This window comes from Trichosurus vulpecula, chromosome 8 (genome assembly GCF_011100635.1).
Source record: "Trichosurus vulpecula isolate mTriVul1 chromosome 8, mTriVul1.pri, whole genome shotgun sequence".
Lineage (NCBI taxonomy): Eukaryota > Metazoa > Chordata > Mammalia > Diprotodontia > Phalangeridae > Trichosurus > Trichosurus vulpecula.
The window spans coordinates 266971430-266990538 of NC_050580.1; the positions used below are offsets into that span (position 1 = coordinate 266971430).

At 37.9% G+C, this 19109-nt stretch overlaps 1 protein-coding gene across 1 annotated transcript in view; it reads left to right on the top strand.

Moving 5' to 3' along the window:
- NUBPL (nucleotide binding protein like) overlaps positions 1 to 19109 on the top strand; it is a 333097-nt gene that overhangs the window by 248215 nt on the left and 65773 nt on the right. Inside the window, exon 8 of the mRNA XM_036736308.1 lies at positions 14365 to 14450. Within this exon, the coding sequence (XP_036592203.1) occupies positions 14365 to 14450 (86 nt within the window). The remainder of the gene's footprint in view (positions 1 to 14364; positions 14451 to 19109) is intronic.

Here is a 19109-nt window from a genome sequence, read left to right on the forward strand (position 1 = left end):
TGGACATTCAACGAAATGAGGGAATTCCAGTCCTTCCTGATGAAAAGGCCAGAACTCAATGGAAAATTTGATCTTCAAATTTGAAACTCAAGAGAGACATAAAAAGGCACTTTCAAAAGAATTCTCCAGCACCACAATTCAAAAGCATCTATCCTGTGTCACTCAGCTTTCCTCATATTTTAGATGTAGCTAATGTAGGAATTTGTTTTGTTTGTCTACAAATTGTCATTACAAGGATTTTGCCTGTTTCCCCCTAATATGGAGGGGGAAGTGGGAGTGCTAGAAAGGAAATTTTTGGTAAGGGTGGCCCTCCTTCCATTGACTGGAGGAGGAAGAATGAGAAGAATCCCTATTGGTATGGGCATTCCTCCCTCCTGGTACCCTGATATGTCATACATTTTTCATAATGTATAATAAGGATTTAAGACTCAAGTTCTTGATTGCTATCTGCTTTTTGAATAAACGCTGTGTTAACTAGAGAGTTAAAAGGCTGCAAAGTACAAAGAAATGAAGACTAGGTTATCTGTCAGACAGCTTGCATTTGAGATTTAGCTGTAATTTTTAATACCAATTGACTTGAAGCATAACTAATGTTGAGAATAAAAAAGTTTTTAATTACCAAAGGAAAACATTGTGCCATGACAAAATAATATTAAGTGCCTATTGTTTGTTGAAAGAATGAATATTCAGCTTTGCTTAAGAAATCACATTTTTTCACATCATTTATCTTCAGAGCAAAATTACATCCTTCACAAGGAAATAAGGGCATGGTTAAAAGTAAAATTTGTTTGATAATTTTTCTAAGACTTTTTTTCTTCTGCCCAGTGAATAAGAAGAGAAACATTAAATAATAACCATCTCATGTCCAGGAAAGTTATTGATTTCTTAATACTATACTTAATACTTAATAAGCCTTTCACTTATTCATTAAAGGCCCTAATTCAAGATGACAGAATAGTGGGGAGGATGAATATTAGCTTCATTGTTTCAATGAATGCCATTCAGCTCTGTTTTAGAGCATTTCTTTCACAGGACACTGTACAATTTTAGTGCAACTAAAATTTCTTTCTTTCACTTCAACAAATAGTATGTATAAATTGGTTTATAATATGAACAATACCCATTTGAATTTGTACAAATATCCTAGATGCTTTTGGTAAAAGGGGATCATAGAATTTAGAGCTGGGAAGACTTTTAGATATCATTTAATGTAATGCTGTCATTTTACAGTTGAGGAAACGGAGGGCCCAGTGAGGTTAATGTACATATTTTTGTTTTTCAGACTATTTTCATTTTAGGGGGTGTGGCCTATATTTAGATAAATATGTTCAGCCTTCTCTAGCTCTAAAAATAGATGGAATGAATGGAGATTCATTTTCTGCCTAGACATATATATTTTAGTTATCTGGAAAATCAACAGCATTTAAAATTCAGAGTCCAAGCTCAAGCATTCAAAGTACAGTTGAAGAGAACGAGGTAAAGCCCTTTCAGAGTTGGGCAGAATTTAGTGTACAATCATAGCAATTGTATACTTGGGTTTTACATGACACAGATTTTGGAGAGAAAGTATGGGCCACACTCAGATCAATGCAGCTTATAGATATAACAGGCAGATTGAGCTCACACTCATCAGTGTGTATAAAGGAACCACAGCCATCTATAAATATTTTTTAGAAACAAGTCATGCTTTGACCCTTCACTGAGAGATCAGTTAAGAGAGCTGATCTCTCTGATCCTAGTTTAAAAAAAAACTAACAGAGAAAAGGCAGTAACTCAGCCTTTCTCTGATGTTTTCAAAAAGGATGACTCTAATTAATTTTTTGCTACATTATTAAAGCAGGTCAGATTATGGTAATGGAGATCTCTCTTGACCTTGTTATATCTTTAGGTGGTTAGTCTTTGTCCAAACAAGGCACATTTCTTACCAGTGATTCATGTATATTACTAAGATGTTTCTGATTTATTAAAATTCTTAATAAAATTTTCATATGCTTAGAGAATAACTTGTAAACTTTTCAGTTTTTCACTAAAATAATATTAGGAAAATATTCCATTTTTTAAAAACGTAATTCCCAGGAATAACTGTTTCTAATGAAAGCAAAATGCAGTATGAATTTGAAAATTAATAAAAACAGACTCAGCTAATTTTTCATATTACTGGAATAACACATTAATAATCCAAAAGAGTACCTCATACATGTGTATTTGATATTGAAGAAGTAATTTGGTATAGTCTACAGATAGACTTGGGAGTCAGGATAGCATGGGTTCAAATTTTGCATCTGACACCGTAACATCAGTGTTGTTAGCAGCTGATGTGGAGGTGAAAGACCAACAACACCAGCACACAGGAGGGCTGCTAGCACAGGTTCTTTGATGTGCTTTTCTAAGTAAGCAACTTTAAGAGGTTTACAGTCTTACTTCAATTAAACATACATATATTATTCACTTAGTTCAGGGGGAAAAGCCAGCACCCTGAACTTTAGAGAGTATACAAACAAATTGCAAGCATACATTATATAAACAGATCAAATAAACACAAACCAGTAGACAGGCTTGTAACCATCTAACTACAGCAATGCATACAGTTACCAGAGAGAGAAGCATCAACATCTGGGTTTTCAAAGCCAGGGGGCTCCATGACAGCTACTCATTGACTTATCTGGTCAAATCACATGAGACTCTTCCAGTGAGTGAGAGCCCCAAGCAAAATGCTAACCTCACAGTACATATGTGCTTCTTCAGGGTCAGAGGACGTCATAACCATGCGACTAAAACCCACGTGACCTAGGCTTTTCTTGTGACTTAAGCAAGAGACTCCTGATTCAGTCAGAGACTCTTGGCAAGACTCAATCAAAAGCACTGGATCTCCTTAGTGCTGAGAAGCACTCAAACAAAAGACAACAAAAGTCCCACTTTGCTTGCCATTACATTTGAAAGGCAAGACTGGTCAAAGTACTTGACTGCCTTAGTGCTGAGAAGCACTCCTAAAGAAAAAACAAAGGCAAAAAGTCCCACCCTGCTTGCCTTCAGAGACACTTATTAACTGTGACCATGGGTGAGTCACACAAATCTCTGAACCTCAGTTTTCTCATCTGTAAAAAGGGGTTAAAGATACCTATTGTTCCGGTCTCACTGGATTGTTGTAAGACTCAAATGAAAAATATAGGGAGCTTTGCAAAGCTTGAAGCATTATGTAAATGTGAACTCTCATTATCTTCATCATCTTTTTGGGTAGAATGAAGAAACAGTCCCAGGATATCACTTTCTGCTAGTATTCTTTTACGCTTAATGTTCTATGCGTTTTTGAACAGGTAGATAAAATAGCTGTTCCATATGAAATTGCTCTCCTTGTCCCAGTCTCTGTATTTTGAAAGCTTTCAATTCCACATAGCGTAAACATTATGAATATTTGGGACAATGTTGACTTTTTAAAATATTGTTAAATCTTTATATATCAGTTTAATATCTGGGAGACTGTGGGCAACACTTGAATCTCTGATAATGGTCCAGTGCCAGTACAGATTATTGGTTGGGTTTCCCAGGATATTTTGCTATTTTATGAAATGCAGTAAGCTTCTGATATAGAAGAAATTTTAGTTGACTTTTCAATTTCAGCATTTATGAATTATATAAATTATTCTTTCAAGTATAATTCAAAATAGTAACTATTAAAAACGTATGTTGGATGTCAAAGCTGAAGCTCTCTTTCATCAGAAGAATTAGAGATATTTAATGCCCTGGAGGTTTAGAGTGGCATATTTCAGTAGCAACATTGGCATAATTTTGACCAACATATGGAATAATTAGTTGTGAATGTTTCACTACACTGAACTCTCACCTAAATTAAAGTTTATAGTAATCAATAGAATTTATTGTAGTAGTTAGCATTCATTCACAGTTAAAGTACTTATTGCAGTTGATTCTTTTTTTAAAATATAACTTTTATTGATGCCTTTTGTTTTTGCATTATGGTCATTTCTAAATATTTCCTCCAGACTCTTCCCACCCACCAGTGAACCCTGTCATAACAAAGAAAAATATTTAATTGCAGTTTACAAAATAACTGAGTCTGACTGTGTGTGTGCAATATTCTGCCTTCTTAGTGTCTTTATGTGTTTCTTAGTGTATCAGTGGTATCAAACTCAAACAGAAACAGGAGCCACTAATCACACATAGTTATCTCTGTGGGCTGCATATTGACTTAGTTTTAAAATGAAAGATTATCCGTTCTGTTGTATTTTTATTTATTTTGTTAAACGTTTCCCAATTACATTTTAATCTGACACATGCAACACTCAGGAGTGTTAGTGGGCTATGTTGAGCCTGTGAGCCATGTATTTGACCCCTCTGTTCCTTTTACTCAGCCTTTCTTACTTATATAATAATATTCCATTAAATTCATGTAATGAAATCAGTTCAGCAGGTCCCTGATCAATGGGCACCAACTTTGTTTCCAGGTCTTTGTTACTGTAAAAAGCACATTATGAATATTTTGATCTATGTTAGATCTTTCTAATTTTTACCTCCTTGGGACATATGTGCCCCCTGGAGGGATAACTGAATTCAGATTAGTAATTTTTCTAGCATTATTGCAAATTGTTTTTCAAAAATGGTTGTATCAATTCACAGCTCTACCAAGTAGGTATTCATTCCTGTTTTCCCACACTTCCTTAACATTGACTGCTTCTGTCTCTGTCTTCATTGTCAGTGTTTAGGGCAGAAAGTGAGTTGTTTTACTTTGCATTTTTCTTGCTGTCATTGCTTTTGAGCAATATTTGATGTGGTTGTTAATAGTTGGCAATTCTTCTTTTGAAAACTGTTCATATCCTTTGTCCACTTAATCAGTTTGGGAATGGCTTTTAGTTTTATATATTTGTGTCAAGTCCATATTTATCTTGGGTATCACACTTTTATTATACAAAGATCCTCATTCCACTAGTTGATAGTTTCTCTTCTTAAAACTCTCTGCATTGATTTTGTTTTTATAAAAAAAAATTTTGGAGATCAAAGTTGCCTATCACATATGCCCCTTGTGAGCACTTATAGCCCTTGTTTGGTTAAGAATTCTTCCCCTAATCATAGTTGTGAAATTTCTCTTCTCTTCTAATTTTTATATGATATAACTTTTTATGGAATTAAAAAAGAAATGTATGATTGAAAAAGAAGTTGGGCCAGTCATATGTTGAGAGCAAAAGATAGCAGTGGATTGGGGTGTATGGTTCATTCGTCTCTTTGTAATGTCAAGAGAAAGAAAGTCGAGTCTGCCCATCTCTCCCTCCATTGTTAATAACTTAGGGGAATTTGTGGGCAAGAGTCACATAGGGAGGGCAGTCATGGATAGGTTATGATTTGTACTGATGAGATCACAGATACATTTGAGCATTTGTTCAACCTTTTATATTCAAGCCTATGGCCATATGGAGCTTACTGTGGTCTGTGGTATAAGATACTGGCCTAAACCCAATTTCTGCCAAACTACATTTCGGTTTTCTTTCCAGTTCTTATCAAATTGGGAATTCTTCCCCCAGGAATTTATATTCTTAGGTTTATTAAAACAGTACTCTACTGTTTTCAGTTTCTCCTGGTTCTTGCTTATCTAGTTTATTGCAATACTTTATTCTCCTGTTTTTCAGCCATCACCAAATAATTTTGATGATTACTACTTTATAATACAGTTTGAAGTCTGGTAATGCTATGTTCCCTTCATTCCTACTTTTTCTCATTATTCATCTTGATATTCTATACCGTATTCTGTTCCTTCAAATGAATTCTTTATTTTGTCTCATCCTATAAAGTATTCCTTTGTTAGTTTGATTGATGTTGCACAAGATCTATAAATTAATGTAGGTAATATCACCATTATTATTAATTGATGTTGAAACATTTGATAAAATTCTCTGTATAAGCCCCTTATGTAATAAATCCCAATATTTATTTTTGGCTTACTCAATTTCTTTTTCTCAGAATGGTTTAAAATTCTTACTTAGTGAGTTAGGGTATTTCATATTTTTGAAGACATTTTCTACTCCAAATTGTCAATTATTATGGAAAATAATTATATAATAGTGATTTCTGGTAATTCTTATAATTTTTTGGTTTTTGTTCTTTATTTTTTTGGTAGTTTTCAGCCTTGAAAGTACATTTACTGGAATCACTTAGAATATTAGCTTCTATGAAGACAAATACAAATTAGTAAGAAGTCTAAGTATCATAGCATATTGGAACTAAGTGACATTTTATTTTATTTTTTTAAATTAAGATTTTTTATTTTTAGTGTACAACACTCAGTTCCGCATGTTTTTGAGTTCCAGATTTTCTCCCCCCGCCAAAATGGCATGGAATCCAATATATCTTCTACATATACTTTTACATTAAACTTATTTACACAACAGTCAAGTTGTAAAGAAGAATTATGACCAATGGAATGAATCATGAGAAAGAAGAAACAAAACCAAAAATAAAAAGAAAAAAGAGAGAGAGAGAAAAAGATAGCAAATAGCTTGCCTCAATCTGCATTCAGACTCCATAGTTCTTTCTCTGGATGTAGATAGCTCCTTCCATCATGAGTCCTTTGGAGCTGTCTTTGAACCTTGTATTGCTGAGAAGAGCCAAGTCTATCAAAGCTAGTCATCACAGAATCCATATGTCTGTGGTTGTGTACAATGTTCTGCTGGTTCTGCTCTGCTCACTCAGAATCAGATCATGTAGGTCTTTCCGGATTATTATGAAGTCTCTACATTCCCCATTTTTCATAGCACAATAGTGTTCCATTACCTTCATATACTACAACTTGTTCAGCCATTCTCCAATTGAGGGACATCCCCTTGATTTCCAGTTCTTTGCTACCACAAAAAGAGCTGCTATAAATATTTTTATACGTATGGGTCCCTTTCCCACTTGTGTGTGATCTCTTTGAGATACAGTCCTAGAAGTGGTATTGCTGCGTCAAAGGGATGCACATTTTTATAGCCCTTTGGGCATAATTCCAAATTGCTTCCAGAATGGCTGGATCAGTTTACAACTCCACCAGCAATGTAACAGTGTTCCAATTTTCCCACATCCTCTCCAGCATTCATCATTTTCCTGTTTTGTCATGTTAGCCATCTGACAGGAGACATGTGGTACCTAAGAGTTATTTTAATTTGCATTTCTTTTAATCAATAGTGATTTAGATCATTTTTTCATGTGCCTATAGATATCGTTAATTTCTTCCTATGAAAACTGTTCATATCCTTTGACCATTTCTCAATTGGGGAATGACTTGTACTCCCATAAGTTTGGCTCAGTTCCCTGTATATTTTAGAGATGAGGTCTTTATCAGAGACACTGGTTGTAAAGATTTTCTCCCAGTTTTCTGCTTCCCTTCTAATCTTTGTTGCATTGGCTTTTTTTATACAAAAACTTTTCAACTTAACATAATCAAAATTATCAATTTTGCATTTTGTAATGCTCTCTATCTCTAGTTGTGTCATGAATTCTTTCCTTTCCCATAAATCTGACAGGTAAATGATTCCTTGCTCTCCTAAATTGCTTATAGTATCAGCCTTTAACTAAGTGACATTTTAGATGTCCTAATCCAACCTCCCCATTTTTTGCTGATGAAAACAATTGAAGTTCAGATGAATTAAATGGATTGCCCAAGTTTACACTAGTTAGTGTCTAGAATTCAGGTATTTCTTGCTCCCAGGCTGGAATTGTTTCCATTCTGCCATATAGCCTCTATCTTCACTATCATTTATAAAAAAAAAATATTGTTAAAGATCTGTAAAATTGTTTGGGCTGAGACTTTAGCCTAGAGACGAGAAATCTTCCGTAAGACTCTTGCAACAAATGCTTAATGTTTCTGTATATTTTTTTCTTGAGCATATTTTTCTGTGTTATCAAACTTTGTTTTGTTGCTATTGACATTTTCATATGTTCAGCAGAGGGAGCAAAAGTTTTCCGACAGACCTTCATTTACAGAACTGAAATGACATCATTGATGAAGGAATAAACTAAGTTAGTTTTTATTGGTTCATGTTACATGAGCCATGAGAAAAATTAAAGTTTACATGCAGAAAAGCCAAGAAAGGGAAAGATAGACATTTAAAAAGGCAAAGGAAATGCAAAAGGAAACTTGACTACAGTTTGCACTCAGAGTTCATTCATTCTCTCTTTGGAGGTGGATAGCATTTTTTCATGATGAGTTCTTCAGAATTGTTTTGGATCATCGTGTTGATCAGGTTAGCCAAATCTTTCACAGTTAATCATCATTACATTGCTGTTACTGTGCACAATGATCTTCCAGTTCTTCCCACTTCACTTTGCATAAGTTCATATAGGTCTTACCATGTTTTTCTGAAACCATCCCCCTTATCATTTCTTACAGTACAATAGAATACCATCACAATCATATACCACAACTCATTTAGCCATTCCTCGGTTAATGAGCATCTCCTCAATTTCTACCACACAAAGATCAATGATCTCTTAGTTGCCTCATCCAGTGGCCTTTTCTCCGTCCTTGTCCTTCCTGACCTTTTGCAGAACCCTTTGGCACTCTCTTATTCTTGACGATCTTGACTATCTAGGTTTTCATGACACTAACTGCCTCTTTTCGGTTTCCTTTGCCGGATCTTTGGCCAGGTCTCACCCGCTCATTATAGGTGTCCTCCAGTGTACTACCTTGAGCCCTCTTCCCTTTTCCCTAAATATTATTTCACTTGGTGATCTCATCAGCTCTCGTTGATTCATTTATCTTCTCTGGCTTGATTCTAAGATCCGCTTATCCAGCCCCAACCTCTCTCTAGTCTCACATTTTCAACCGCCTCGTAGACACTTCAAATTGGAAATCTTAAACTCGACATGTCTGAAATTGAACTCCTCTCCCTCCCCAAACCTCCACTCTTTCTGATTTCCCTGTTGCCATAAAATAATCAAGTACAAGTAAAAGGAGCTACCACCATCTTCCCAGACACCTAGGCTTTCAATCTAGGTGTCATCTTCAAATCTTTCTCACTCTTCCCCTAATAGCCAATCTCTTGCCAAGTCTTGTCATTTCTGCCTTTGTAGCATCTCTCATCTACTCCAGCTTCTCTTCTGTGACACTTCTACCACACCGGCGCAGGCCCTTATTACCTCACACCTGGTCTGTTGCAATTGTAACAGACTCCTTGTCTCAGGTCTCTCTTTTGCTCCATTCTCCACTCCCTTCTGGAAGCCTCCACTCCTTATCTCTTCCACACCCTTCCTAAAGCGCGTGACCATTTCACCTCTAATCCTTCTCAGTAACCTCCATTGTCCCTTTTTTAATGATGTCATCAGACCTCATGAATTTAATTATCCTTTCTGTGCAGATGACTCCACATATTCAGGCCTAGTCTTTGAGTTCTAGTTCCACATGATGACTGACCTACATGCTGGGGATGTCAGACTGGACGCATGTCCCAAACAGGCCTCGTGAACTGTACCTCCCAGACAGATCCACCTTCCCCACCCTTCACCCGAGAGTCACTCTCAGCTCCTCTCTCTCCGCCGTGTCACATACTCCACCATTCTTTCTAGAATATCTCTCCAGCGCATCCCCTTCTCTGCACTCACGTAGCTGCCACTTTGAGTCAGAGCGGCGCTTCTCGTCTTTGTCGTTGTTGTTTGGCAGCGTCCAACTCTTTGTGATCCCATTTGGGGTTTCTTGGGAGATATGCTGGAGTGGCTTGCTGTTTCCTTCACAGATGAAGAACTGAGGCAGACAAGGTTAAGTGACCTGCCCAGAGTCAGGAGCCAGTAAGTGTCTGAGGCCAGATTTGAACTCGGGAAGAGAAGCCTCGTGGATCCTCAGCCTCCTGCTTTATGTACTGTACCATCGAGCTGCCCCACCTCTCATCTAGACTGTTAGAGTAGCATCTGAAGTCGTCTCCCTGCCTTGCCTCTCTCCAGACATGTGACGCTCTGTCCGCTGTCTCCATGACTATGCAGTAGGTGTCTGTAGTGCCTTCCCTCCTGGCCTTCACCTTTGGAATCTCTTATTTCTTTCAAAACCTAGCTCGAGGGCAGCCTTTTGTGTAAAGCTTTTTGTAATTCCCCTCAGCTTTCAGTGCCTGTCCTCCCAAATTTCTGTTGCATGTATTTTCCATTTGGTCTGTATATGCTTAGATATATACGTGTTGACTCTCCCTTTAGAATGTAAGTTCCCTGATGGCAATGATTTGTGTCACTTGTTCCTGCTGCTCAGCACAGAAGCTGAGACACAACAGACATTTAATAAATTGTTGTTGATTGATAGATAGGTTTGTTCATACCATTTCTACTTAGATAGAACACCAGGGAGTTCAGATATGGTGACTTCATTGTCATTTATAGAGAAACTAATATGTTACAGAAATCTTGACAGATATTATCTACTTTCTAACTATTTGTTATCTTTCCAGTTTTATCCTTAAATATTTATTGTTGGTATTATTTGACCTAATTGGTTTTCTCACCAAGATTTCTATGACTTGTTTTTTCCTTCACTACTTTTCACTGTTTTATTATGTAATGCCGTTCACAATATTCCATTATCTTTGCCTATAAGAGATTGTACAAAAGAATTTGTGCTCTAAACTAGTATTATTCTGGGATGCTGCATCTTTTTACTTGGAAAAGAGGCCAGATATTTGCTGAGTGAAGCAGTTTCTAGGCTCTTTTGACTTCCTTATTGCAGTGATCAGTTTATATCTGTTAAACTTCGTTAGGAAATTGTGATTGTCTATTCCTTTATCCATTTCCCATTTTACAGTCCCAGGGGTTTGTTTAAATAGATTAGGTTGGAGCGGTTTTGATTGCACCCTCTATCTTTTCACTTTTATTCTTCTAATTTGGTGTTTATTTTTTATCTTTGCTCCAGTAAGTTGATTATATGTAAAGAGTTGATTTGGAAATGATTCTTACATCAGTAACTAGTCATTTCCTATCAGTTAAGATAGTCATTTTCATTTTTTAATGATGTTATTTGGTTGCCATATCCAGAGCTTCCCCATTCTCTTCTTGAGGAAACTATGCTTTGAATGAAAAATATTTTATTAAATTCTTGCTGTATGCCAGGTGCTGTGCTAATGATATACTTCTATGAGGCTTCTGTGTAACCCAAAAGCCCTCGTCCTCTTTCATTTCCTAATTCTGACCCATATCTCCCAGAGTAGTTTTTGCTCTTCTCCTCTGTTTGTTCCTATTCATTGAAATCACTGAGAAAGTATATGTTGATTTAATTCTAAGTGTCTTTATCATGTTCTTCTTAGAATTTTTCTACCTCACTATCTTCTGTAGGTGTTTAAACTCCAGTTACCTTTATGGCAGTGTTTTTATGAATGCTCATAATGAACATTGCAATATAAGATGACCATACAGCGCATGAAATGGTACAGTAAGACCAACTCTGCCAACTCCTTTATTTGCCTCTCCACAGAGAAGCTGTGAACCATTCTTCAGTTTATCTGTACCTTTCTCTTATCTTCCTGTTCAGTTTATAAAGCAAATGTTAACGATGATATGATTTATTTCCAACTAGTGGTCAGCTTACATAGATTAGTATTTAGGTAGGCAAGGAGTCATGAAGACTTGCATATGAATTCTTCCTTAGACGCTTAATAGCTGTATGACCCTGGGCAGCTTACTTCAGATCTCTGCTGACCTCCTCATTGTCTGTAAACTGGGGATAATAATAGCGCCTGCCTTATAGGATTGTTAGAGGAGCAAATGAGTTAACATATGTAAAGCATCTTGCAAAACTTAACCTATCCGTGTGTGCTAGCGATTCACCTTTTTAGTTTATTGATGCTCTGAAAAATGGAATCCCTTATATTACCATCATTGCGGAAATTGAAGCCACTTTTACACCTGTGTTTGTTTCATGGATTGTCATGACCAAGAAATCCGTCATGTAATAATGGCTGTGCTGTGGGTGATGACCCTCTCAGTATTGAGTTGGGTTAGACCTAAGAAAGCAGATGCAGTCTGCTGCTACCTACTAACATGCTATAGGAGAATTATAGTGATAATGCCATTCATGTTATTGTGCACTTGCAGATCCGTGATCCATCTAGTACAAAGAAAGTGGGTAGAATATTCGGTGTCGGAGTGGAGTGTCAATGGAACGTTGGTAGCAAGGCATAGTGGGAAGAACACTGAACTTCGACACAGGAGAGCTAGTTTAATCCCGTGTCAGACGCTCTTTCAGGATGCTCGGCAAGTCAGTTAACCTGTCTGTGCCAACCCCAAAATAAAACCAGCACCTACCTTACGGGGGTTGTAGTGAGGATCAAATGAGTTAACCAATGGGAAGTGCTTTGCAAACCTTGAAATGCTACACAAATGCGAGTTACTACTTTTTCCTGAGCCGGGTGACTCTTGGTCGTTTATTTCTGTGAACCCTGTGCAATAAAGGTAGTAATACGTACACTGGCTCCCTTCCAGGGCTATGTAGGAAGTGCTTTGTAAACCTTAAAGCATTCTAGAAATATGAACTCTTATTATTATTATAATATTGGAAAAAGCCATGGGTTGGAAGAGAGCAGACCGAGCCACAATTCTTGTTTGTACAAAGACCTATCTACTCGGGGGTGAGATGTTTGAGGAAGCTGAGGAGGGGCAGTGGCAAGCAGAGAGGACAGCTTCAGACCTTGTGGCATAACTGCAAGCTGCAAAGAAATCAACCTGCTGCTTAAGCAGGCTGGACTAGGAGACCTTGTAAGGTCCCTTCTTCCTCTAAGTTTAATCATTTATCCAAGATCACCCTGCAAATTAAGGACCAGAACTCAGTTTACCTGACTCATAGGACATTGCTCCTTCTCCTGGAGGACATGATCCAAATAGGTGACAGTATAAATAGAGATAATGCAAAAGCATCACATTTAGAGTTCTGGGCCTTGAGGCAGGAAGACCTGAGTTCAAATCCGGCCCCAGATGCTTGCTTTTATGTGATCTTGGGCAGATTACTTAACCACTGTTTGCTTCGGTTTCCCTGGCTGTAAAATGAGGATGTAAAATGAGGGTTGTTGTTAGGGTCTAATGAGATCACATTTTTAAAAAGTACTGAGCGAAGAGCCAGGCAGTATAGGTAAGCATCATATCCATGCTTATTCCCTCTCCCTTCTCTGAATAGACATTCAATTATATACATACTATACTGTATTTTAGAGCTAGTATACATGGGGAAAAATACATGCCTAACTAACTAGGCAGAGGATTGTGGAGTACAGCCAGGTGAGGGGGCAGAAGAAAGGGAAGTAGGAAGTTCCTTGAAGAACATTTCAATCAATGTTTCTGAAACAGCTGTATGAGCAAGGGTGCCCTAACCCTTACTTGAAAGAATTGAAGATGAGATCATGCATTCATAGATCTGGAAAGATCATTAGTGAACATTTATTCCAACCCCCACACTTAAAGGTAAAGAATCCGAAGCCTGGAATGCTTAAGCAACCTGCCCAAAGTCACATGGAGCTTCTGAGAGCTTGGAGTTAACTCTCCTGAATCCTGATCTGATGTGCTATACCAGGACAGACAAGCAACAGAATAAGTGGGCAGTGGAGAGTAAACAATGGTAAATAAGGAGTAAAATTGTAAAGTTCAATATTTATAATCTGTAGTCATTCAGTACAATTTTAGGGGATGTAATATTGATTATATTAGAGAACTGGTTGGACAGTCTCACCTTAGTTCTGTTTACAGGGGAAAAAACTTTGTGGAAAGATGGGATTTCAGGCAGTTATGAAGAGAGATAAAGAAAGAATCTTGATCTGCTTATTTGTTCAGTCATTTCAGTTGTGTCTGACTCTTTGTGACCCCATTTTGGGATTTTCTTGGCAAAAATACTGGAGATATTTGCCATTTCTTTTTCTAGCTTATTTTACAGATGAGGAAATTTGAGGCAGTCAGGGTTCAGTGACTTGCCCAGGGTCACACAGCTAGGATGTGTCTGAGGCTGGATTTGAACTCAGGTCTTCCTGATCCCAGGCCTGGCACTCTATCCACTGTGTCACCTACCAATGGTTGCTTAGTGGAGTTCAAAATTCCATTCAGAGCCTAGTAGTGAGATATAGAAAAGGTTTGGAGAGCAGATATGATATGGTTAAATTCAGTGAAGGTAAGTGATGTTGCAAGTTGGGGGATCAAAGATCAGAAGATGGCAGTAATAATGTAGCCTGGATTTAGGGTTGTTCCATAGTTGTAGAAGGGCAGAAACAAATATGTGTAAGAATTATTTACAGTAGCACACATTTCCCACTTTGTCATTTTTAGTTGAAATCACCTTAATATGAAATGATCACTTTTGCATATACTTGGACCATGAATCATTTCGACATAAATTAAATGATGGTACCACTTTTTAAATATTTTTTTGGTCAGGAGCTGTGATTGTCTCCACTCCACAGGACATCGCACTGATGGATGCCCACAAAGGAGCTGAGATGTTTCGGAAAGTCAATGTTCCTGTAAGCATTTACAAATCATTAATATTTCATCATTACCAAAACTAAAATCTCTCTAATTGGGGAAGTAGATAATTTTTTTTCTGAAGGACTTGAATGTAATGAATAACGCGTACTATGTGCCAGGCATTGTTTTATGTGCTGGGAATACAAAGAAAGGCAAAAGACAGTCTCTGCCCTCAAGAGGCTCACCATCTAATGAAGGAAGCCAAAAAGGGCAAGGGGATGGATACCCAGTGTGGGCACATAATAAAGTATGGAGGAATATGGCCAGATGGGAAATGAAGAGATGGCTGACCTGGGTGCCCTTCCTAAATGGAGGATTTGGGAGGAACTCTCAGTTTTTACCTTCTACCCTCTCCGATCAGAGGGAAGGAGGGACTTCTAGGGGGTTACTAATAACATCAGAGTGACTAATGAGATGTGAGTTCTGTGGTCGATGTGATCTTTCAGGATGGTGAGGTTGTTGGGGGCATGATGGTATGTTGAGGACTTCATTTCAGTATTTAGGTTTTATTTGTTGAAGAATATTATCCTGGTTTTAAGTTAGTACTGTATAAGGAAGCCATGTGGAGATGAAATTATCAGGGACTAAAGCAGAGTAGCTAATGATGAGGCAGGTGAGGAAAAAGGACTTTTCTTCTTTTGTCTTCCATGATATGTCTTGACCCTTGATTAAATAGACAAAATGACTATATTGAGGAATATTTGTAAAGTTAGTGCTCACTTCTATTCTTTAGCACATTCTAAGAGGACATATATATGTTATAGTCATCATCTCCTCTTCCCTCTGTATTCATTACATTCTGTTTTCTCCTATAGTAACTATAAATTAAATAACTCTTGTATTCTGCATGTAGATTTAACATTGGTTTTGAACTTTTATATAGTTCTGTTCAATCTAAGGAATTCGGTATTACGGATGAGAAATCTGTGGTACAGAGTGGTTGGTTATTTCAACCAAATACATTTGGTCTGAGTTAAGATTACATCTCAGAACCTCAAATTAATTCAACCTCTCAGACAGAAATACTTACAAACACATTTATATACTTATATATACACATACATAGAGATATATAAGTATATACATACATAGAAATACATATACATGTATATATTTATATATGCCCCAGTATAAACCTCAGTAAGGAAGATATAGATATCTATATCAATTTTAGATATGGATTCCTTCTACCAGTCTGCCCCATATTATGATAAATCTCAATAAGAAGTGTTACGTAGTGCTTCCTTCTTGAGATTTTTTTGCCAATTTGGGGCAAATTGATAGGAGTTCTGGTTGTTTTTAGTGTAAAATTCACATCTGTATACATAGCAGAAAGAAAATCAGAGAGACACCATGCAGAACCTATCCAGTTTTCCTCTTCTAGTCTTTGTTGGAATTCTGGTAAGATTGGGCCCCTCCCCTGTCAGTAGCCTCTTGTATTTCTCTCTGAATTGCATGTGGGGGATCTGACCCTTTTACACGTATTCCTGTATAATATGGTACACCTTTTCAGAATCAAGTATCCCAAGACCAAAATCATTTTTTTTTGTGATCCCTCTATTCCTGATGAGACAATTCAGGGTCATTGCTGCCCTTCCTCACTCTCCTCCCTATCCCCACTTTTTCTTCTCATGGGTTTTTGGTTCTGTGGTGCCTTCCCTCTCTTCCTTCCCCCTGGGTTTGAAATAGTAATCCTGGCCTCCAGGGGGAACCATAACTTAAACATTTACTGAAAAGTTTTATCTTCCTCTACACCAATCAATCATTCAACAAGTACTCATTAAGTGCTTACTATATGGCAGGTACTTTGCTCCACTTCATAAATTAGAATTAGATGAGGAATAATAATTCATTTTTATAGAGGGTTTTACGTTTTGCAGAGTTCTTTACGTACATTATTTCATTTGACCACCAATACCGCTGTGAGTTTAGTGGTACAAATATTATCCCCATTTTACCAATGAGGAAGCTAAAGCATGGAGAGTTTGTGACATTGTTACAGCGAAGGAGATAAAAAGGTAGAGCGGGGATTTTCACCCAGGTCTTCTGACTCCAAATGTAGCATTGTTTGCACTGTCCTGTCCAGAGATAACCAGTGACCAGCACCGCTTACTGTGCACTGGCCGCATTTAGACAGAAGTGTGAGTTTGACAAGGAAACAGAAAATGCTTTGGACAAAGAAGGCTTCTGATACTCAGCTTGCCTAGGATTCCATCTCTTGACAAGGCTCTGAATATTCCCTCTCACAGAGTAGAGAGAATCAGGGCCTCAGAATCATGGTACCAGAAAGCATGGAGATATTCTCCGCGAAAGGTTGGAAGGTAAGAAAAAAAGCTGTCATGTTTTCTCGCCACCAAAATCCAAGTTAACTCAGACCCATAATCTTTTTCCAGTAGTTCAAGAGAAAAGAAAACCTCAAACCCTATAACAGGAGTCCTTGACAAGGATAGACTTTCCATGTTTGAAGGAACCATTTTTCTCCATCTTGGAAAACCCAGTAAGAAATGTATCATCCTTGGTGGATGTTACAGGTTCTCTCCTTAGGCTAGATTCCCTCTAACTTTTTGCTTTCTTGACTGTTCCTTAGATCAGATGGAAAGAATCCTATGGGTTCTTTGTCCTCATAAACCAAAGAACAGGGGACAGGCTCTCCTCCAACATGTTGTATGACTTAGCAGTGCACAAGGTGAAGCTAAGAGACTTCTAAAGATGTTGAACACAGATCCCTAATATAATTCATCTTTAGAGGAAGCAGCTTACCAGTCCCATAGGGCAGAAGTAAGGGTATTTTATATTTGATGGATAAAGATAGGTACAATTTATAGCCTTTATGTAAAAATCTATCTTTTTTGGCAAGTATAGCTATGAGGCAAATTGTAAAATCAGGAAAATGCCTGCCTTTTCAGCTTACGTGTTAAGTCTCATGACACAGTTTGTGGTAGTACTTGGCTGCATCTTACAACTGACTTATGCTAATGTAGGCGATAGAAGACACTTGTGAGACAAAAAAAAATCCCCTTGTATCTAGGACTCTGAACGCAGTTCGATTCAACAAATGTTTGTTCAGTTCTTGCTGCTTGAAATCAATGTCAGTCAATCAAAAAAGATTTTTTCAAGCGTGTAGTAAGAGCCGGGTGCCATGCTAGGTGCTGAGGAGAAAAAGACAAGAGAGAAAACACCCTCCCTCTTGAGGAAGACACTGTGATAGTTTGGTAAAAGGCAACGATGACTAGCTGAACTCGTGCTCACGTAGCGGCCATTTTTTCATTCTGATGGCACTGATTGGTTCGTTGAACTGTTAGAGTCTCAGAACTTGGCCACAATTCCTCTGTGAATAGGATGTTTCAATATGTGAACTTTAATAGATACAGGTATAGCACCAAAGTGGGGAAACTGATATCTTTGGAGATTTTATAGTCCTTAAAGGGCAAAATATTTGGGGAACTGTACTATGCTCCATTTGATTTCTAGTAGACCTTTGCAGTTATCTGCAGGGAGGGGCCTAGAATGTAAAATTGACTTAATTTAAGATACAGGGTTTTGAAGGATTCTCAAACATGGAAAAGGCAGGGATTGCTATAGAGTGATTTGTTGCCATTCTTTTTGGCGGGGTTGGGAGACGGGGGACGGGGACTGAGTTTGTAGCTTTATTAACTGCTATATTCTGGTTCTCCATCTTTTCTGTCATCTCTGTCTCTGCAATTGATTTCCTTTAACTCTGGAAAGCCACCTTATACCAGGGTACAGTTGGGAGGGAATCAGGTATTTCAGCACCTCGATATTATGGATACAGTACATCCGCAGTTCTTTTTCCTGGCATCCCTGAGGGGGTGGATATGATTAACTGCACCCAGGAGCAATTCGTTATCAGCAATTTGCAAAGTCGTAGAGGAAAAAAAAGGTAGGTAGGCTGAGAGACGGGCAGGATATGAGGGAAAAAGAGATGATGACTGCACAGACCATAAGGAATATTCTAGATTCAACCAGTCCTCATTCCAACTAACAAACGAATGAACTAGTGAAGATTTAAGTGCTTCTTATGTGCAAAGCCCTGGCAATACAGAAGTTGAGGAAATCTCTGCCTCAAATTGAAATCTGGAGTGGCAGAGCCAACAAAAGGTCAGGGTGAGACATTCATCTAGCCCAAGACAGCTTAGGTTAGAAGAAGAAATTTGTGACATGAAGGTGGAGGTTGGTCTGAAGCCCACATGGATGCAACACCAAAGGTGGGACTAGTTAGTGGTGATAGAAGCAGCTTCCTGAGATGAAAACTGGCAACTCATTAGAAAGAGATTACAGAGACCCCTGTGCTAGCACTGGCTGCAGGCCAGACAGTATTTGGCAAATCCATTGTCTATAATCACTTCTGGGTCATAGTTCAAGGGCAGAAAGAAGCACTTTCAGTCAAGAGGGAATGGGAACCCTGAAGAGCACTATCACTCCCAGTGATACTTAAGGGATTCAATTAGGTTAAACTTTTCTATATGGGAAGATGATACATGTGACTTCTAAAAATTTTATCATTATTAGAGCAGTGTGAAGAATGGACAAACAGTCACAAGTGATCAGGGACCTTGAAGAACAGTATTGTTTCCAGTTCCAAATGACCAGGGATGCTTTCTGGGTCAGGACCAGAGGGCAGACCAGGAAAGAAG